Genomic DNA, 15,346 nt, shown 5'->3' with positions numbered 1-15,346 from the left:
CCAGAGCGAATCAACAGAGTTCACATGGAAGACGTGGTCACCGCTCAACAGCTTCTTCAGTTTAACAATAGTAGTTGTAAATGCAGAGTGAACTCTTTGCAGCTTTGACTTGATTTGACCAGATTTAGCGATAGAAAGTACTATGTCAGGTACTGCATGGAACAGCTTCAATCCTACTCTGTCACCACAAGCACAATATTTGAATATTCTATGATATAAATATGTATTAACACCCAGTATGTAGCTGCTTTTTAGTTAAAAAAAACGATTAGTACTAATAATAAGTATATAGTTATTATATTTTCATGACTATTTATATATATGTTTAAATATTTTCTATTATTATGTTTGTCTTTACCTTTATTTTATTTCATGCTTAATTCTTATTTCTGGGTTTTTGTGTTTAATCTTGTCTCAATGGAGAACTGGCAAAGTAAGAATCTATTTTGACTGTCAATATTTATCAAACATGCCAAAAAAAAGAAATTTTAAGATGCATAAAGTTTTTACAGAGGGATACAGTTTGTAAGGTGACACTGTCAACATAGCTATAATACGTATTTAAGAGGAAGGAAGTAAGAAGCCATGCCAAATACTTGCTTAGAAATAGTCAGCACTCATTGATGGAGGATATAAATAGAGAGAAGGAACAGGGGCTGGTCCTGGACGGGGGATATTTATAGCACAGGCTCATTGCTGTTTACTGGAGGCAGCAGCCAGGGGTGTACTTATCAATAACACCATAACCCCCCAAAAAATACTACTGAATGCACAGTCACCCCCCCTCAGCCTCTTCTGGAGAGATGTGTCAGTGAAATGAAATCACTTTTATGAGCGGATCAAAAGGATTAGTCCTCAGGGTCTTCTATTCATGGACACACTCGATGCAAAAAGTTGGATCACTTTGCAGTGTTGACATATATCTGGTTACAGCATGTTTCACATTTCGTGCATCTTAAGTTTTTATAAATGTTGGTGCACAGAGCACGGTTAAAAGAGGGAGAGAAATCCCATAACTGAAAACTGAGTTCAGAGGAAACTTTTATAATGTGACATGGACAGTGTGTGAATTACTAAAACAACCCATTGTGTTATAGGAGTTTATCACACAGGATGACTTCAATAGTGCATTTTAGTTTGGTGGTTGAATGTTCTACCCTGGGTTTAGAGGGATAGTTCACCCAAAAATGAAAATTCACCCATTATCTACTCACAACTTTGCCGGTGGAGGGGTGGGTGAAGTGTTTGAGTCCACAAAACACTTTTGGAGTTTCAGGGGTAAACATTGTTGCAGTCCAATACAATTGAAGTAAATGGGGACTTTTCACAGCGGACATTTAGACTAAAAACATGGTGTAAATGGTCCAATTTGAATGCCGGCGCTTACGGACACTTGGATGACACCACACAAGCAGTATGGAGCCGTTTTATATATCTTTGTCTGTTTGAATAATCGGTCACCATTTACTTCAGTTGTATTGGACTTGGCTGCAACGCTGTTTACCCCTGAAACTCCAAAAGTGTCTTGTGGACTGAAACCCTTCACCGACCCCTCTCCATCAGCATGGTGAATTTTCATTTTTGGGTGAACTATCCCAATAAGAAGGGATTTCTTATTTGGACTTGCAAACCAAACGAGGCTTTTTCTTCACTCCCCAGTGTCACGTGTTATTTAGTGGTGTTCCTGTAACAAGTCGAAAAGTGGATCTCAGCTGCATGTGTGGAGGAAACACTTGATCCAGGTGGAGGACAGACCAGCTGACTGGGGACCAGGGGGAGGGGACTGACAGGCGGCTGGAGGCGCTGCTCCACACCGACAGACAGACCACTTGAGCGGAGTGAACCTGCGACTCGAGCCGCTGCCGCCGCCGCTCAGCCCCCGGCAGCGACCGAGGCTGCTGCTCTGGAAGTATAGCGAGCTAAGCTAACTAGCCAACAGCAACAAGCTAATTATTTGCAGCGCGGGGCGGTGGAATCCGACCGGAGCACTGTCACTGGTTGTTTTGTAATTTAAAACATGTCCATATTACCGTTCACGCCTCCGATCGTGAAGCGGCTCCTGGGCTGGAAGAAAGGGGAGCAGAACGGACAGGAGGAGAAATGGTGCGAGAAGGCGGTGAAAAGTCTGGTGAAGAAGCTGAAGAAGACCGGGCAGCTGGACGAGCTGGAGAAAGCCATCACCACACAGAATGTCAACACCAAATGCATCACCATACCCAGGTAACACACGCAGCTAGCGCCCACTAGCTGCCCCGGAGTTAGCCACGCTAGCGCTAATGACAGCTAGCATTAGCCGATTAGCTGGGTAGTTAGCTTGAGTAGTTTTTGCGCGAGGACGAGTTAACGTTGTCGCGAACCGGTTCGATCCGACGTGATTGATGAGAAGATAAAATAAATGACATAATTGCAGTTTTTTTTTTTCTTCGCACCGATCGTTAGCTTTAGCTGCTACAGTGCAAACAGTCCTACAGAGGAGCTAGAGCTAGCATTAGCTGATCAATGCAAAGTTAGCCCGCTATTTCTGCAAAACAAGCTCGTTTTGTTTGGGAAGAAGGCGACAGGCAATGGTCATTTTTTAGTCTGAAATACCGACGCACGAGTAAATGTCACGTTTGTGTGTGTGTTCGCCAAATGTGCTGCACAAAGACCCACGATCACACACATTGGATTGTGTTATGTCACACACCGGCGTTAGTTGTGCAGCAGGAGGATGCACAGTGGACCAGAGGCAACCTTCCCGAAAATGTCCCTGTTGTGAAGTGAATGTGATGGAGTGTCTCTGAAAGTGTCCAGGCTGCAGGTTAGTGGGACACGTAGTGCTGCACAGTGTCCACGGTTCACACGTGTGATGTGCAGGAGGAGAAGGGCTGACTCACAGAGGATGTTTAGGCTGGAGTGTGTGTACTGTGGAAAAGTGTTCGGCGTGGGACTCCCCATGTTAGATACCCATCTGTCTGAAGTCAGTCTGAACACATGAGGGCTTGATTGCGGTGAAAGGTGTGTGCATCTGTACAGTTGTGTTCTCAGAGGTTTGAATGAGTCCCAACATGGTGATGGATTGATAAGTATTATACAGTTTTTAATTAGTACCTTCAGTGGACACCCTTCTTCAATCTGTATTAACTCTGCAAATGTCAAATCTGTACTTCCACCTGTTGCCCTGGCCAAATGTAACTGTAAATAAAAGTGGATACTGTTTGCAGAAAACTCAGCCAGGAAGAACAACATACAGAGACATAACAGCATGGCCTAGACTGTAAATACATTACACCATTTCTACATTGTGAACTATTTTTGGCATTGGCACAGTCACTCTTTCCATGTTTCCAGTTTGAATATAGATTTCTTTGTCTCTGCTCTTTGTTCTTATATGAAGTGAATCAAGCAAATACTGGCCCCGCTGGTAGGAGGCAGTGTTGAGGGAGGTCAAATACACCCATCAGTAACTTTCTAGTTGTAATTCATCCTCGAACTTTAATTTTTTTATATTTCATCGCTTAGCTTGCAGGATCAATAAAACTAGGAGTGGCGATCATAGTGTGTAGAGCAGTCAGAGCATGGGTGGTAACCTACGTTAAAACCCTCTTCTCTGTTCTCGGGAATGTGCTCCAGGCTTTAGGGAGGGTGTGGGCCACTCTTTGGATTGTGGTTCAAACCCAGTGTGTCAGCGTTTAAAAGTGGTAAATGCAGGCCGGAGATGCTCGAACTTAGAGTGGACTCGAGCCAACAGGAAATTATTATGGATTAATACATCTCCATTGTGGCAGCTTCAAGAGCAGATCAATTGTCTGGTCCTCTGTAGTATCTGGAGAGTTTTATAACATCTCCATAAACTTTGTGTTTCTGCTCACTTATGTTACATGCGTTTATTTTGACAGAATACAGCAATAGGCTCAGACTTTTTATAATTGCCTCTTGTTATCTGTATAAAATTGTAGCAGACACTGCAGGTATAATGTGTTTTTTGGTTAAGAAGAAATTTATAATAACTGGAGGGCTTTTGCCTTTAAATACCTAACTAGTCAATATAGAGGTGACAGATAATCATGAGAGACAGAAATGAATTATTCTGATCATAAATATATGAAAAAATGTATATATTTATACATGGAGGTACTGGGCAATACACACTTATTTGCTTGTGTAACATCATCAAAAGTGTTTCTTATTGTTGCTCCTGCAGTGAAACTCGTCAACAGACAGTGGTTTCTTATGATAAGGTGAAGGACTGGTGATGGGATGGTGGTGAATCACCGGCTGGAAGCCATACAGTTGTTGTATCGTCTGTTGGATAAGAGGGTTGCCTCAGTCCAGCTGTGTGGCAGAGTGGTCATCATGTCAGAGTGACAAATCAGGGGTGACAGGACAAGGCCCAGGCCTGTCTCTCAACAGAGGCATGGCAGTGCTGACCTCAGCTGCCCCAACAAACACACCCTCTATGCAGGAGGCAGTGCTGGAAAATGAGTCCGAAGCCATCTCTTTTGCGGTGACCCTTAGTCCCCTATTTACACCTTTCTCTGGTCTTGTATGAAGTTTTGATATCCATAAAATGATATATTTGTGGTTTTAAGTACCCAGAACCATCTTAATAAAGTCTTGCATCTCCTCTCATACACTTTTCCACTCTCTTCACTAGAACAGGGTGTTTTGTGTCGGCCTCTGTGTCTTCTGATTGCCTGACGGTTTTCTGAGGTAACACAATGTTGCCTCCTACTGTAGTTTAGTTACAATTACTGATAAACATATATAATAAAGTATAACAAAAAGGACATAGAAATCTCAATATCAAGCCTCATGGTAACAGTGTCCATCTCAGTCCAGTTAAGCACCTCTGTTTTTGAGATATGCACTTTTTTGTATGATTGGTGCAAACTGTGTCAAAGCCTGTTGTTATGGTTCTCTTGGTTATCCACTGGTTGATGTGGCTGTTGATTTCAATCATGCAATTACATAAAGGGCTGAAAATGCTTTATCTGAATGATTTTGAGCTAGACAGAAAGTGGATCACATTTTCTTCAATTCCCTGGAGGACCTAATGCTAATGTAGCCTGGAATTATCTGGTTTATTGTCAACTGAGCTGTTTATTGGAAATTATAGTACTTTGCTTTAATTTAACAACATTAATAAGATATATTGTCGGTCACCTTAAAACTAGTGCCCAGCGAGCTATAACTCGTTTTCCTTGAACCCAAGTCCCCCTCTGACATACTTCACGGGAGGCCCGGCCGTGGTAAAGAATGAGAACCATATGTTTCTTGTCTGACAGTTTAACAATGAGCTGAACTGTTGTTGAGTTCAAGTGGAAAAAAACTGTCACCACTGTGGAGTCAATGTGAACAGACAGATCAAGGCTCTGTTACGGCCCTTCTTTTCCCTTTTTAGTCATTTGATTTTCATGGCAACATACACATGGTCCTACACTTCAAAGGTACATAATTACTGTTAGTATGAGTTTTCATCACTTTTTGCACACAGCTGTCTCTTTATGCAGTCACGACTTTATAGTAGGACATCATCACTTCAGACAGCTGATGTTTCCCTGACTGGTGCTGCTGCGTGGGAAGAACTGAGGGAATGGTTGGCACAGAAAAGCCTCTTTCACACCTATGTAAATACAGTCAATGAAAAAAAAAAATGTATATTCAAATTGTGTATTGGAAAAAATTAACTGGTCTGACGTTAGTAAAATGCTTTGGTGTTCTGCCCACCTGGTAATGTTGACTTATGTAGAACAAGGTAATATATTATTCATACATTTTATCCTGTGCTTCAAAGACATTGTTTCAGCATAAGTTAGAGCATCGAGCAAAGCAACACAAAGTGGTTACATCTAATCCGCATGTATCATGTTTCTTTTGATCTCTCAGATCTTTAGATGGGCGTCTCCAGGTCTCCCACAGGAAAGGTCTTCCCCACGTGATCTACTGCCGCTTGTGGCGCTGGCCAGATCTGCAGTCCCACCATGAGTTGAGAGCCGTCGACCACTGCGAATTTGCCTTCCACACCAAGAAGGACGAAGTGTGCGTCAACCCCTATCACTACCAGAGGGTGGAGACGCCAAGTGAGTGCAGTTAATTGCTACGTGATCCAAATTACGGTATTCAAAATAATGCTTTTGACAGAGGGCTACAGAACCAAACGTGTTTTTTAATGAATTTATCTGTGTGTGTGTGTGTGTGTGTGTATGTGTAGTTTTGCCTCCTGTCCTTGTACCACGGCATACAGACATCCCCGCAGTGTTCCCACCACTGGATGACTACAGTCCATCTATTCCTGAGAACACCAACTTCCCCGCTGGCATTGAGCCCCGGAGTAACTATATTCCTGGTGAGAAAAACTATGCCTCTCATTCTGAAGGCAGAAAACAACTTGAATTCTTATCATCGATTGATTTTGTCCTTTTTACGTCTCTAACAAAAAATATAGTATTCATTAAGTCTACTAATGCGTTTCACAGAAACTCCCCCCCCTGGGTATCTGAGTGAGGATGGAGAGACCACTGATCACCAGCTCAACCACAGCATGGACACCAGTGAGACACAATTCAACCTCATACTGTTCTAATTATGCCTCATCAAGATCATGACCCAGTCCTGTATTACTGCTCTATTTCAGGTTCACCCAGCCTGTCGCCCAATCCTGTGTCACCCGCAAGCAGCAATCTTGGTAAGCAAAAGCAAAGGGCGCTGAGCTTCACTTACAGAGCATAACATTCATTATGTGCAGTCATAAGTTCAACTGAAATCACATTCATTCATCCTCTCTGCTCTGTAAAGTAATGTGGTTATTAAATGTATTAGATTTTTTTAATAAGATACATTTACAACAAAGATATATAAACAAGACATTAAAGGCAAGGGGGAACAAATATAAATTAATGTTAATTCATTAATTGTCATATGTGGCAGTGAGAAAGAGTTCCTATTTGTAAATCAGATTTTCTATATATTGACTATATTTTCTATATATATATCATGTCTGACAAATCAACATTACTTATTGGTTGAATAACAGTTAGGGATATCTCTAGGACCAACAGTGGTCTTTGAGTGTTCTTCCATGATAGGGCGATCAAACGCTTCTCTTGAAGTAGACCAACATCTTTTAGCGTGTGTTTATGTGTGTGAGAGACAGACCAGTAATATACAGGAGAAGAGGACTACTTCTGTGAGGGCCTCGGGGCAGTAACAGAGAAAGTATGGTATGAATGGAGTCTTTGTCTGTGGTCCGTCCTCATCTGTGGAAAGGCCAACTACAGACAGCACAAGATAATGCAATAACAGTACCATCCTGTTGCCTGGTTATTTTATCCATGTGGAAAGCCACAAGCAGGTCACTGTTTAAAAAAAATATACACGCGTGTCATGTCTTAGCCGTTCCTGGCTGGGGCCGTGAGGGTCGTGGGAAAGAGCCATTGAAGAGAAATCAAAGGGAACATTATCAGCAGTGTACATCTTCCCAGTCAAATGGTTGTTTGACCACAAAGCACTTTACCTGTTCCCATGAAGTTTTTTTTCATGGCTCCTACTGAAGCTTGCTTTGTACATTTCTCTCTCTCTCTCTCTCCTCTCACCCGCTGTTCACACAGACTTACAACCCGTGACGTACTGTGAATCTGCCTTCTGGTGTTCTATCTCCTACTACGAGCTGAACCAGCGTGTAGGAGAAACCTTCCATGCCTCCCAGCCCTCCCTCACAGTAGATGGATTCACAGACCCCTCCAACTCTGAGCGCTTCTGTCTGGGCTTGTTGTCCAACGTCAACCGGAACTCGGCAGTAGAGCTCACGCGGAGACACATAGGTGGCCATTTTATTTCAAACGAGTATCACATAAGATTTGATCTGATTTGCATTTTATATCTGCACTTGACATAATCAGGTGGTTTCTGAGATACAATCTTTGCTCCTCATCCTTCCAGGGCGGGGCGTGAGGCTGTACTACATCGGGGGCGAGGTGTTTGCAGAGTGTCTCAGTGACAGTGCCATCTTTGTCCAGAGCCCCAACTGCAACCAGCGCTACAGCTGGCATCCTGCCACTGTCTGCAAAATCCCTCCAGGTTAGTATGAGAAGATATGTACAAACACGTGACGTGACCAGAGCATAAATCAGTTCTTATGACCCACTGACACGAACATCTACATGCTTCTCAGTGCTAATGACCCTAATAATGAATCTTTTGCTTGTCAGGCTGCAACCTGAAGATCTTCAACAACCAGGAGTTTGCTGCGCTGCTCGCACAGTCCGTCAATCAGGGCTTTGAGGCTGTCTACCAACTCACAAGGATGTGCACCATTCGCATGAGTTTTGTCAAGGGTTGGGGAGCTGAGTATAGGTAAATAAGATATCTATACAAAATTAAGCTGCTGAATAATGGATACCTATAATTATATATGTAACATCTAGTCATTTTTAAGGTATCTTTATTGGCCCCATTTGTTGAACAATTAGTGTTATTTATTAATGTTTTTTTCTAATATGTTTTAACTTTTATAATGGTTAAAGGCTTAAAAATTACAAACTTGTACTGAATAAGAGGTCAGACAATGGTAGCATAACACTTCACATGTTCAGGACTCAAAAGTTTTATTAAGCAGAACACTCAAACTTAATAAGAAAACGTGCGAGGGTTTGATATTTATGATCAGGATGATTCAATTCAGTCTAGGGGTGAAAAAGAAGGATGAGGGGGTGCTTCTACACAGACGGTAGCAGACTTGTAAATGAAAAAAAGGGTGATGGGGGAGGGTGCAGCTGTGAGTGTGTAAGAGAGGGCTGAGTAACGGTGGAAGAATGCAGCAGGCATGCAGTGATATGGGGGACATGGGAAGGTGAACTCATTTCAGACAACCTTTGCGAGGGGATTCCCACTGGACTGAGTAGTGGGGGTGAAATTTCTGGCACCAAACACCTCGGAGAAAAACATCTCTGGTAGAAACTTGAATGACTTAGAAGAGCCGGTAGAGTTGGCTTCACGGTTTGTGCTAATTCAACTTAAAATAGTGGACTGTATCGTTGCATAGACTGCAATGAGGTTATATGAACACTGAGATGACTCATAGTCATTTTAAATTTTTTAAGGTACCATGAGTTGAAGTTTGAAAACAAACTACATTGCCTCTCTCCTTCTCTTCCCTGCAGGCGGCAGACGGTGACCAGCACCCCCTGTTGGATAGAGCTGCATCTCAACGGTCCTTTGCAGTGGCTGGACAAGGTCCTCACACAGATGGGCTCTCCCAGCATCCACTGCTCCAGTGTGTCATAGGGGCGGCCCCCTGTCCCCCAACTCACTTAAATACAAACCACATAGGCAAACTCAAGTATCCTTCAGTGATGATAAAGAAAGAGACGCCATTCGTCAAGTTTCTCACCTCCCTTGTCTAGAACTTTTCACCGCACATGTACAGCATAGCACTTTCCTTAGAACCATCGAGTGTTTCCATTGAGTCAAGACATTGTTTTGTTTTCATGTGTTCAACAGGGAACCAGGGTATTTGCCGTAGGATTCAAAAGAATACCCTAATTTTACTCATTGTTCATTCAGACATAATGTCTGTGCTTGGTCAATTTTTGATACAGGGGATTGAAATGTCATCATCTACATGTTTCATTTTTGATTCTATGAATTAGCTGAAATTGTGAACAAGCTGCCATCACTGGTGTCAGAACCACTTGTGTTAACACTGAATCAGGAGGATTATTTATCAAAATGCTTTAACTTGAAAAATGCCATTCTGTTTAGTGATTAAATAGAATATATAGAATTAATATTTTAAGTACAAGGTACTTTGCCCATATTGATTTATCTGTATTAATGAAAACGTTAATTATTGGAATGATAATTTAATTGGTATTTTATCTATTTTTAACAAAATATAGACATTAGCGCCATTGTTTCTTGATGAGAACCCTTGTATGAAAACTATTTTGCTCAGTGAAAGAGACATTTTATAAGTTATTTTTGCATATTGTCCTGCATGGGAATATATTTTTATTATTGCCTCGATATAATTGTAAATAGATATTTATAGCTTGTGATTTCTTGTGGTCATGCGTTGCTTGAAACTGTGGACCTGACTGACCTCTGGCATGAGTAGATTCACAAATACAAGACTTTTGAATGACCCAAAAACTTGGCCGCCGTTTGACGCAGGCTTTTCTAACACATAGGATTACTGTACCAGCTCTTACTGTTGTTTCATAATGACACAAAGTATGAGTGATCATAGTGGACTGAATGCATTTAAGTGTGACTTCAGTGTGAACAGTACTTAGTAGCATGAACCGTGGCTGTGGTTCTTCCACGCTGGTTTTTTAACCATCCGTTAGCCAGTAGTACACTATGCTCCTTGTGGGTAAATGATGCACTTCAAGTTTAATGTGTTGATCAGTGTAAAGCTTTAGTTCCAGTGGTAATTTGACTTGTCCAGTAAATACTGTATATTACATGTACATTGCTACAGTATAAGGCATGTGTAATATGCTCGCTGTCATTGTCTATGAAGCCACCGATTTAACCCTGCATTTACTTACAGTGCGTAAGACTGAGACACCGTGTTATCCATTAAAAACGTTACATGGTGCTAAACTGAAATACTGTGTACTGCAATGCATTAGCTAGTTGCTAGATCCGTATCAGTACTTGTGTTCCTTGATGTTTGCAGTTGGTGGTTTTCTGTTCGAAGTCTTATGTACATGTTTATTTCATGTAGTCTAATATTTGTTGTCAATTGACGATTGTTTTGTTATCTGTGAAAATTTAATAAACTGCAACTGGGTAAAAAAATTGAATTAAAAGCAAACGGCTTGTTAATTCAGTGAGTGGGGAAACAACATCCACACATTAATTCAAATCCAATATCACTTACTGTAATGAATGCTACCATCGGAGAAACTAAGATTCAGCCCTAGAGGTTTCTGGAGGTCATCTTGTTGGACAGAATATTGTGACGTGTTAATCATTCTTGCTTCTCCAGGTACTCACACCTTGAAATATACTGTAGATGTAAGTGTTTTTCTGTTCTGCATACTTACCTTTGCCAGGGTTGTTTTCATTGATCACATACAAACTACTGGCAGATTACCACAGAACTTTGTGGAAAGATGCCTCATGGGTGAGGAGAAAAGCCTTGAAGTTTTAGTGCGAGATTTTTCTACATTATTATTGAGCGTGTGTAATTTGGTGCAAATCCAAATAAAAATCCAGATCTAGTGAATTTAAATGTGGTTTTCTAAGTGGACTGTTAAGCTTTTGCAGAAGTACTCTGTGCTCTACTGAGTGCCATTGTAGTTCTTCATAAGATTGACTTGAGCTGTATGTACTTTAGTAGTATGCTAGTCTTGTCTTCACAATAAATGAGCCACACACCCACTAAAGAGCAGGAACAAAATTAAAACCACAAGTCTTTATGTTGAGTCAACAGAATGTGCATTACAACTCTTCTAAGGCACATTATGTCACTTCAAAATATATGTGACAACTGCACCCAAAGAACAAATACATAAATCAAAGCCCACATACTTTAATTAATGAATTTTTTTTCATATGTAACACCATCACGTGTTCACGTTCAACTCAGGGCTTAAAATATAGTGACAGGACCCAGGAAATAGGACTGAGGGTCGTGGCCACTCACTGGCTTTGTGTCCCGATTATCAATTTCCATCTGCTTCTCACTTTTACACCAGTACTGAAATCATTTCATTTGAGTAATCCAAGGTTTCTAAACATGACTATGCCTACAGTACCATCTGTAAGCATCTCCACTTTCCAAGTGCAAGAAGCAGGTGAAAGGACGCTGGATCATGTGGAAGTCCCAAGAAAGGAGGAGGATCTGGAGATTAGTCTCTGGAAGCCTTTTTTTTTAGCTTTCCTCACCCGATGACAATCCATCTATCTCATCGACATCACCACCGATGGCCGTCCAAAACGCTTTTGCTACCTGAGAATGACATTTTGTGTAATATAAATAATTAGATTTTGCATTAACACGTTTGCTTAAACAATTTGATTGAGTCGATTAAGGATTTCGACAGAAATGTTGCCAAGTGGCAAATGTTTAACATCGAATGAGTGGTTTGTATGTCTAGCAAGTGGGGGGGGTGAATTTAGATGTAGCATTATCATTGCATCTGCCTTGCAATATAGTGCCCTACACAAAGTTAATTATCAGTTTGTAATACACTCATCCAAACAATTCTATGGAAATACCATAACATTATTTTGAAACATTCAGTATATTTAAACATGCATCTACAACAAAAAACTAGAAAAATGAACATGCTTGATGTCTTGTGGGGAGCATGTTGCAGTGTCTCACCTTCTCTGCGTGAACCTTCCTCTGCTCATGAGGTAACGAAGAAGCTTTATCTGTAGGTTGAAATTCACAGAGCACGTCATCATGAATGACATCAGCTGTGCAAACATTTGATCTCCATGTGAACAATGACAGCTATGTATAAACTTTTTGTTTGTAAGTTTTAAATGGAAAAACACAGGCTGTGAATAGTTTCTCGACAATATTGTGTGTGTGTATGTGTTTCTTTCTTCCATTACCTTTCATCTCTTTTAATTTGGTAAAGAGACGTTCAAAGTTATCCACATCTGCATCTCCAGATGTCAGATTAGCAAGTTCCTGAATGTCCAAATCAGTCATTGCGTCTGAGAAAATCAACACAAGTGAAAATGATCAAGATATTCACATTTTGGAAAAAACATTAAATTAAATGTGACAGCAGGATTACCAAAAGGTTTTGAGGAAGAAAATAACTAAATGTTGAAAACAGATTCCATCCAGAGCCGTTCACTTACCAACTACTGTCTGCCCTTGTGTGTTTGTGTCTGTGCTCCTCTCCTCTGTATGGTGGGCCTCAGTAACTACTGTGCCCTCTTCTGGCAAGCTGGAGGACTGTCACAGAGAAGAGGTTAGCATGCCTGCTTGAAAACTGACAGATTTAAAAATTCAATTTAAATGGAAATGAATTTATTTATGTAACTAGTGAGTGAGGGCACATTAAAGATGATTACAAAGGGAAACTTCAATCAACATAAATTAAAATGGTTAAAGAAAAAGCTCCTCACTGCTGTATCTTGGCAGTTGCGTGGGTTGTTGTGTCTGGAGGCCACCAAACTGCTCATCAGACCAAACCCCTGATTGTGCTCTGTTAGACAGAGAGATCAATTGTCACACGCGATACAAACAGCATACACAGTTAAACTGAACAGTAAGATGACATGACCGAACCCGACTACCATTTCAAAATGTATGTCTGAACCCGGCCCGAGCCCGTCAGGACCCATCAGGATCCGACAGGCTCAAGTCGGTTATCCACACTCTACTAAGGACTTAATCTCACCATCTCTCATCTCCATACTGGACCACACGTTTGCATTGAGAGCTTGAACAATTCTCTTTACTCCAGTTGATTCTGGAAAGTCATCTGATGAAAGAAACAAAGACTGTGTAAATGTCAGTATCAAAACATTTTACAAACCACGAAGAATGAAAACACGTCTACATCGTCACTAGCGGTTTTCAGACATGCATTGAACTCTGACATGGACATTCTACGAAGGGGCTGTATGTGTGAACGCAAATATCCGAAATAGAGCCTCCGGGCTTTCTGTGGACTTTCTCCGGCCAGCTCCCTAGTAAGAGGTCAGCAGAAAGTCCCAAAGAACCGATGTCAGAACACCACGAGCAAGTTCCTCATTAAAAAAACAAAAGAATACTAATATCGCCGCTTGAAAAACAGGTGCCACCCCAAGAAGGATGTCAAGAGAGCTTTGGGTGATATGGGCCGACACCACAGAATGTACATGTTGGGTCCTGCCTCCACCGGAGGATTTGCTGCAGCTGTGAACGCGTCTGAGCGGAAAATCTCCTGCTGAGTTGTTCATGTGTCAAAGGAAACTTCAGGAGAAAGACCTAATCTAATTCTGCAGACACCCTCCAGAGGTCATTTCTGAAAATGGCGATTGTGATTTATGCTCACCATCTTCATCCGGCTGCTCCAGTGGATTGAGCTCCACCAGCTCGAAGGCATGAGACAAACACCACTGCTGTGCTTCATGTCTGCTGACCCCTGCAATATGAATATCACTTTTAATGCCATATAACAACCTGAAACTGTGCCTTCTGGTGCCTTTCTGCAAACACAAGTCACCACAAAGAGCTGCAGAACGAACCTGTTTCACAAACTCTGTCACACACCAGGATGAGCACCTCCGGAGAAAGATCCTCCACCACTGATATCCAGGGATGGAGTTTTTCCAAACCATCCTTCTGCAAACACAATGCAGGCACGAGACACATTAGAAATCAGTCGGTATACTTCCTAGATTTAAAAAACAAGACCTAATTTGTAGGTCACGTACCGCTGTACTGTCAAAACAAGCGATGAAAGCCTGGGCGGACTGGGCGATCTCCGATGACATCTGGAAAGTGCTGGGCACGACACATAGCCTGACGTCAGCTGTGTAATATTTGTTGTTGATTTCCCACGGGTACCAGGTCACCGTCTCCTCTCGCTTGATCGGCTCCGGTAAAGTCTTCGAGCTGAGGATCTCTGAGGAAAACACACATTTCTCATATCAAATAACCCAAAACAACAAGAGGCGCTAAGTTAGGCTGCGCTGCTACACATGCTAGCTGCAGAAACAAGGTTTACTTAACCTCGTTTAAAAAGCCTTAGCATCGCCACTTGTACAACAGCGGCACAACAGTTACTGACTTGACCCATTAGCTTGACATACACACAAACGAGTTAATAACCTGTATGACTAGTGCCATGCAAGCTAGGAGCGTTAGCTGTGTTTGACGTTAGCCTCTCGGACCAAATCCTACATGTCCATGCTAAACTCACGTTTTATCAGCTCCTCCTCTTTAAACCCGCTGTCACAGCTGGTGATGAGTACGCAGGGAATGGTCATCTCTGTGGTTTCTTCAGTGTCAGACATTTTAAAAAGATATGTAAAGACGAGCTTCTCCCCCTGATGTTAGCTTAGCGCTACGTTAGCTCAACTTTGACAACCTTTCAACTCTGACCGAGCCGCTGCGCCGGTCACTTCCGGTGCAGCGTTTCGCTAAAGATCACAGGTCTATTTTAAAAACTGTTTTATATAGAGCCGATTACTTCTATAAATATATACATATATATAGTATAATCAATATGTGTAATTTGTGTTCATGGCGATATTGAAGTTGACGCTGTGTGCTTACATTGGTGACAGAGAGTAATCCCTGAGTTTGGTCTTTCAGGCAGAGCAGTATCTCTTCCTAAAGCTTCATTTAATAAATAATACATGTTTATGATGATGAGGGAAGAGGATGAAAATAAAGTCTTGA

The 15,346-nt window shown here is 41.6% G+C and overlaps 2 protein-coding genes across 2 annotated transcripts; one reads left to right on the top strand and one right to left on the bottom strand.

Annotated features, from left to right (window-relative positions):
• The first annotated feature begins 1,680 nt into the window (after positions 1-1,680).
• On the top strand, positions 1,681-10,790 carry smad3b (SMAD family member 3b). The gene is made up of 9 exons (XM_035156846.2): positions 1,681-2,220; positions 5,869-6,062; positions 6,194-6,328; positions 6,459-6,533; positions 6,617-6,667; positions 7,590-7,802; positions 7,921-8,058; positions 8,190-8,334; positions 9,141-10,790. Exons 1-9 carry the CDS (start codon positions 2,018-2,020, stop codon positions 9,262-9,264), a joined length of 1,278 nt encoding a protein of 425 aa, XP_035012737.1. The 5' UTR covers positions 1,681-2,017; the 3' UTR covers positions 9,265-10,790.
• A 599-nt stretch (positions 10,791-11,389) lies between these two features.
• aagab (alpha and gamma adaptin binding protein) lies at positions 11,390-15,065 on the bottom strand. The gene is made up of 10 exons (XM_035156847.2): positions 14,865-15,065; positions 14,377-14,567; positions 14,188-14,284; positions 13,995-14,084; positions 13,356-13,439; positions 13,081-13,160; positions 12,811-12,907; positions 12,556-12,660; positions 12,320-12,369; positions 11,390-11,941 (listed from the first exon to the last, which is right to left on the bottom strand). The coding sequence occupies exons 1-10, from the start codon at positions 14,956-14,958 to the stop codon at positions 11,864-11,866; spliced, it is 966 nt and encodes a 321-aa protein (XP_035012738.1). The 5' UTR covers positions 14,959-15,065; the 3' UTR covers positions 11,390-11,863.
• Between the last annotated feature and the right edge of the window lie 281 nt (positions 15,066-15,346).

Source organism: Hippoglossus stenolepis, chromosome 5 (assembly GCF_022539355.2).
Source record: "Hippoglossus stenolepis isolate QCI-W04-F060 chromosome 5, HSTE1.2, whole genome shotgun sequence".
Taxonomy (NCBI): Eukaryota; Metazoa; Chordata; class Actinopteri; order Pleuronectiformes; family Pleuronectidae; genus Hippoglossus; species Hippoglossus stenolepis.
The sequence above is the reverse complement of the archived record's forward strand: the minus strand, read 5'-3'. Positions and strand labels throughout refer to the sequence as shown.

Excerpts from the sequence above, each read along its gene's own strand:
- smad3b (XM_035156846.2), top strand. The coding sequence starts at position 2,018 with ATGTCCATATTACCGTTCACGCCTCCGATCGTGAAGCGGCTCCTGGGC. Across the intron at positions 2,221-5,868 it reads AAATGCATCACCATACCCAG|ATCTTTAGATGGGCGTCTCC; the intron begins GTAACACACGCA and ends TTGATCTCTCAG. Across the intron at positions 6,063-6,193 it reads CCAGAGGGTGGAGACGCCAA|TTTTGCCTCCTGTCCTTGTA; the intron begins GTGAGTGCAGTT and ends GTGTATGTGTAG.
- aagab (XM_035156847.2), bottom strand. The coding sequence starts at position 14,958 with ATGTCTGACACTGAAGAAACCACAGAGATGACCATTCCCTGCGTACTC. Across the intron at positions 14,285-14,376 it reads CTTGTTTTGACAGTACAGCG|AAGGATGGTTTGGAAAAACT; the intron begins GTACGTGACCTA and ends TTGTGTTTGCAG. Across the intron at positions 12,908-13,080 it reads GCAACTGCCAAGATACAGCA|TCCTCCAGCTTGCCAGAAGA; the intron begins GTGAGGAGCTTT and ends TCTCTGTGACAG.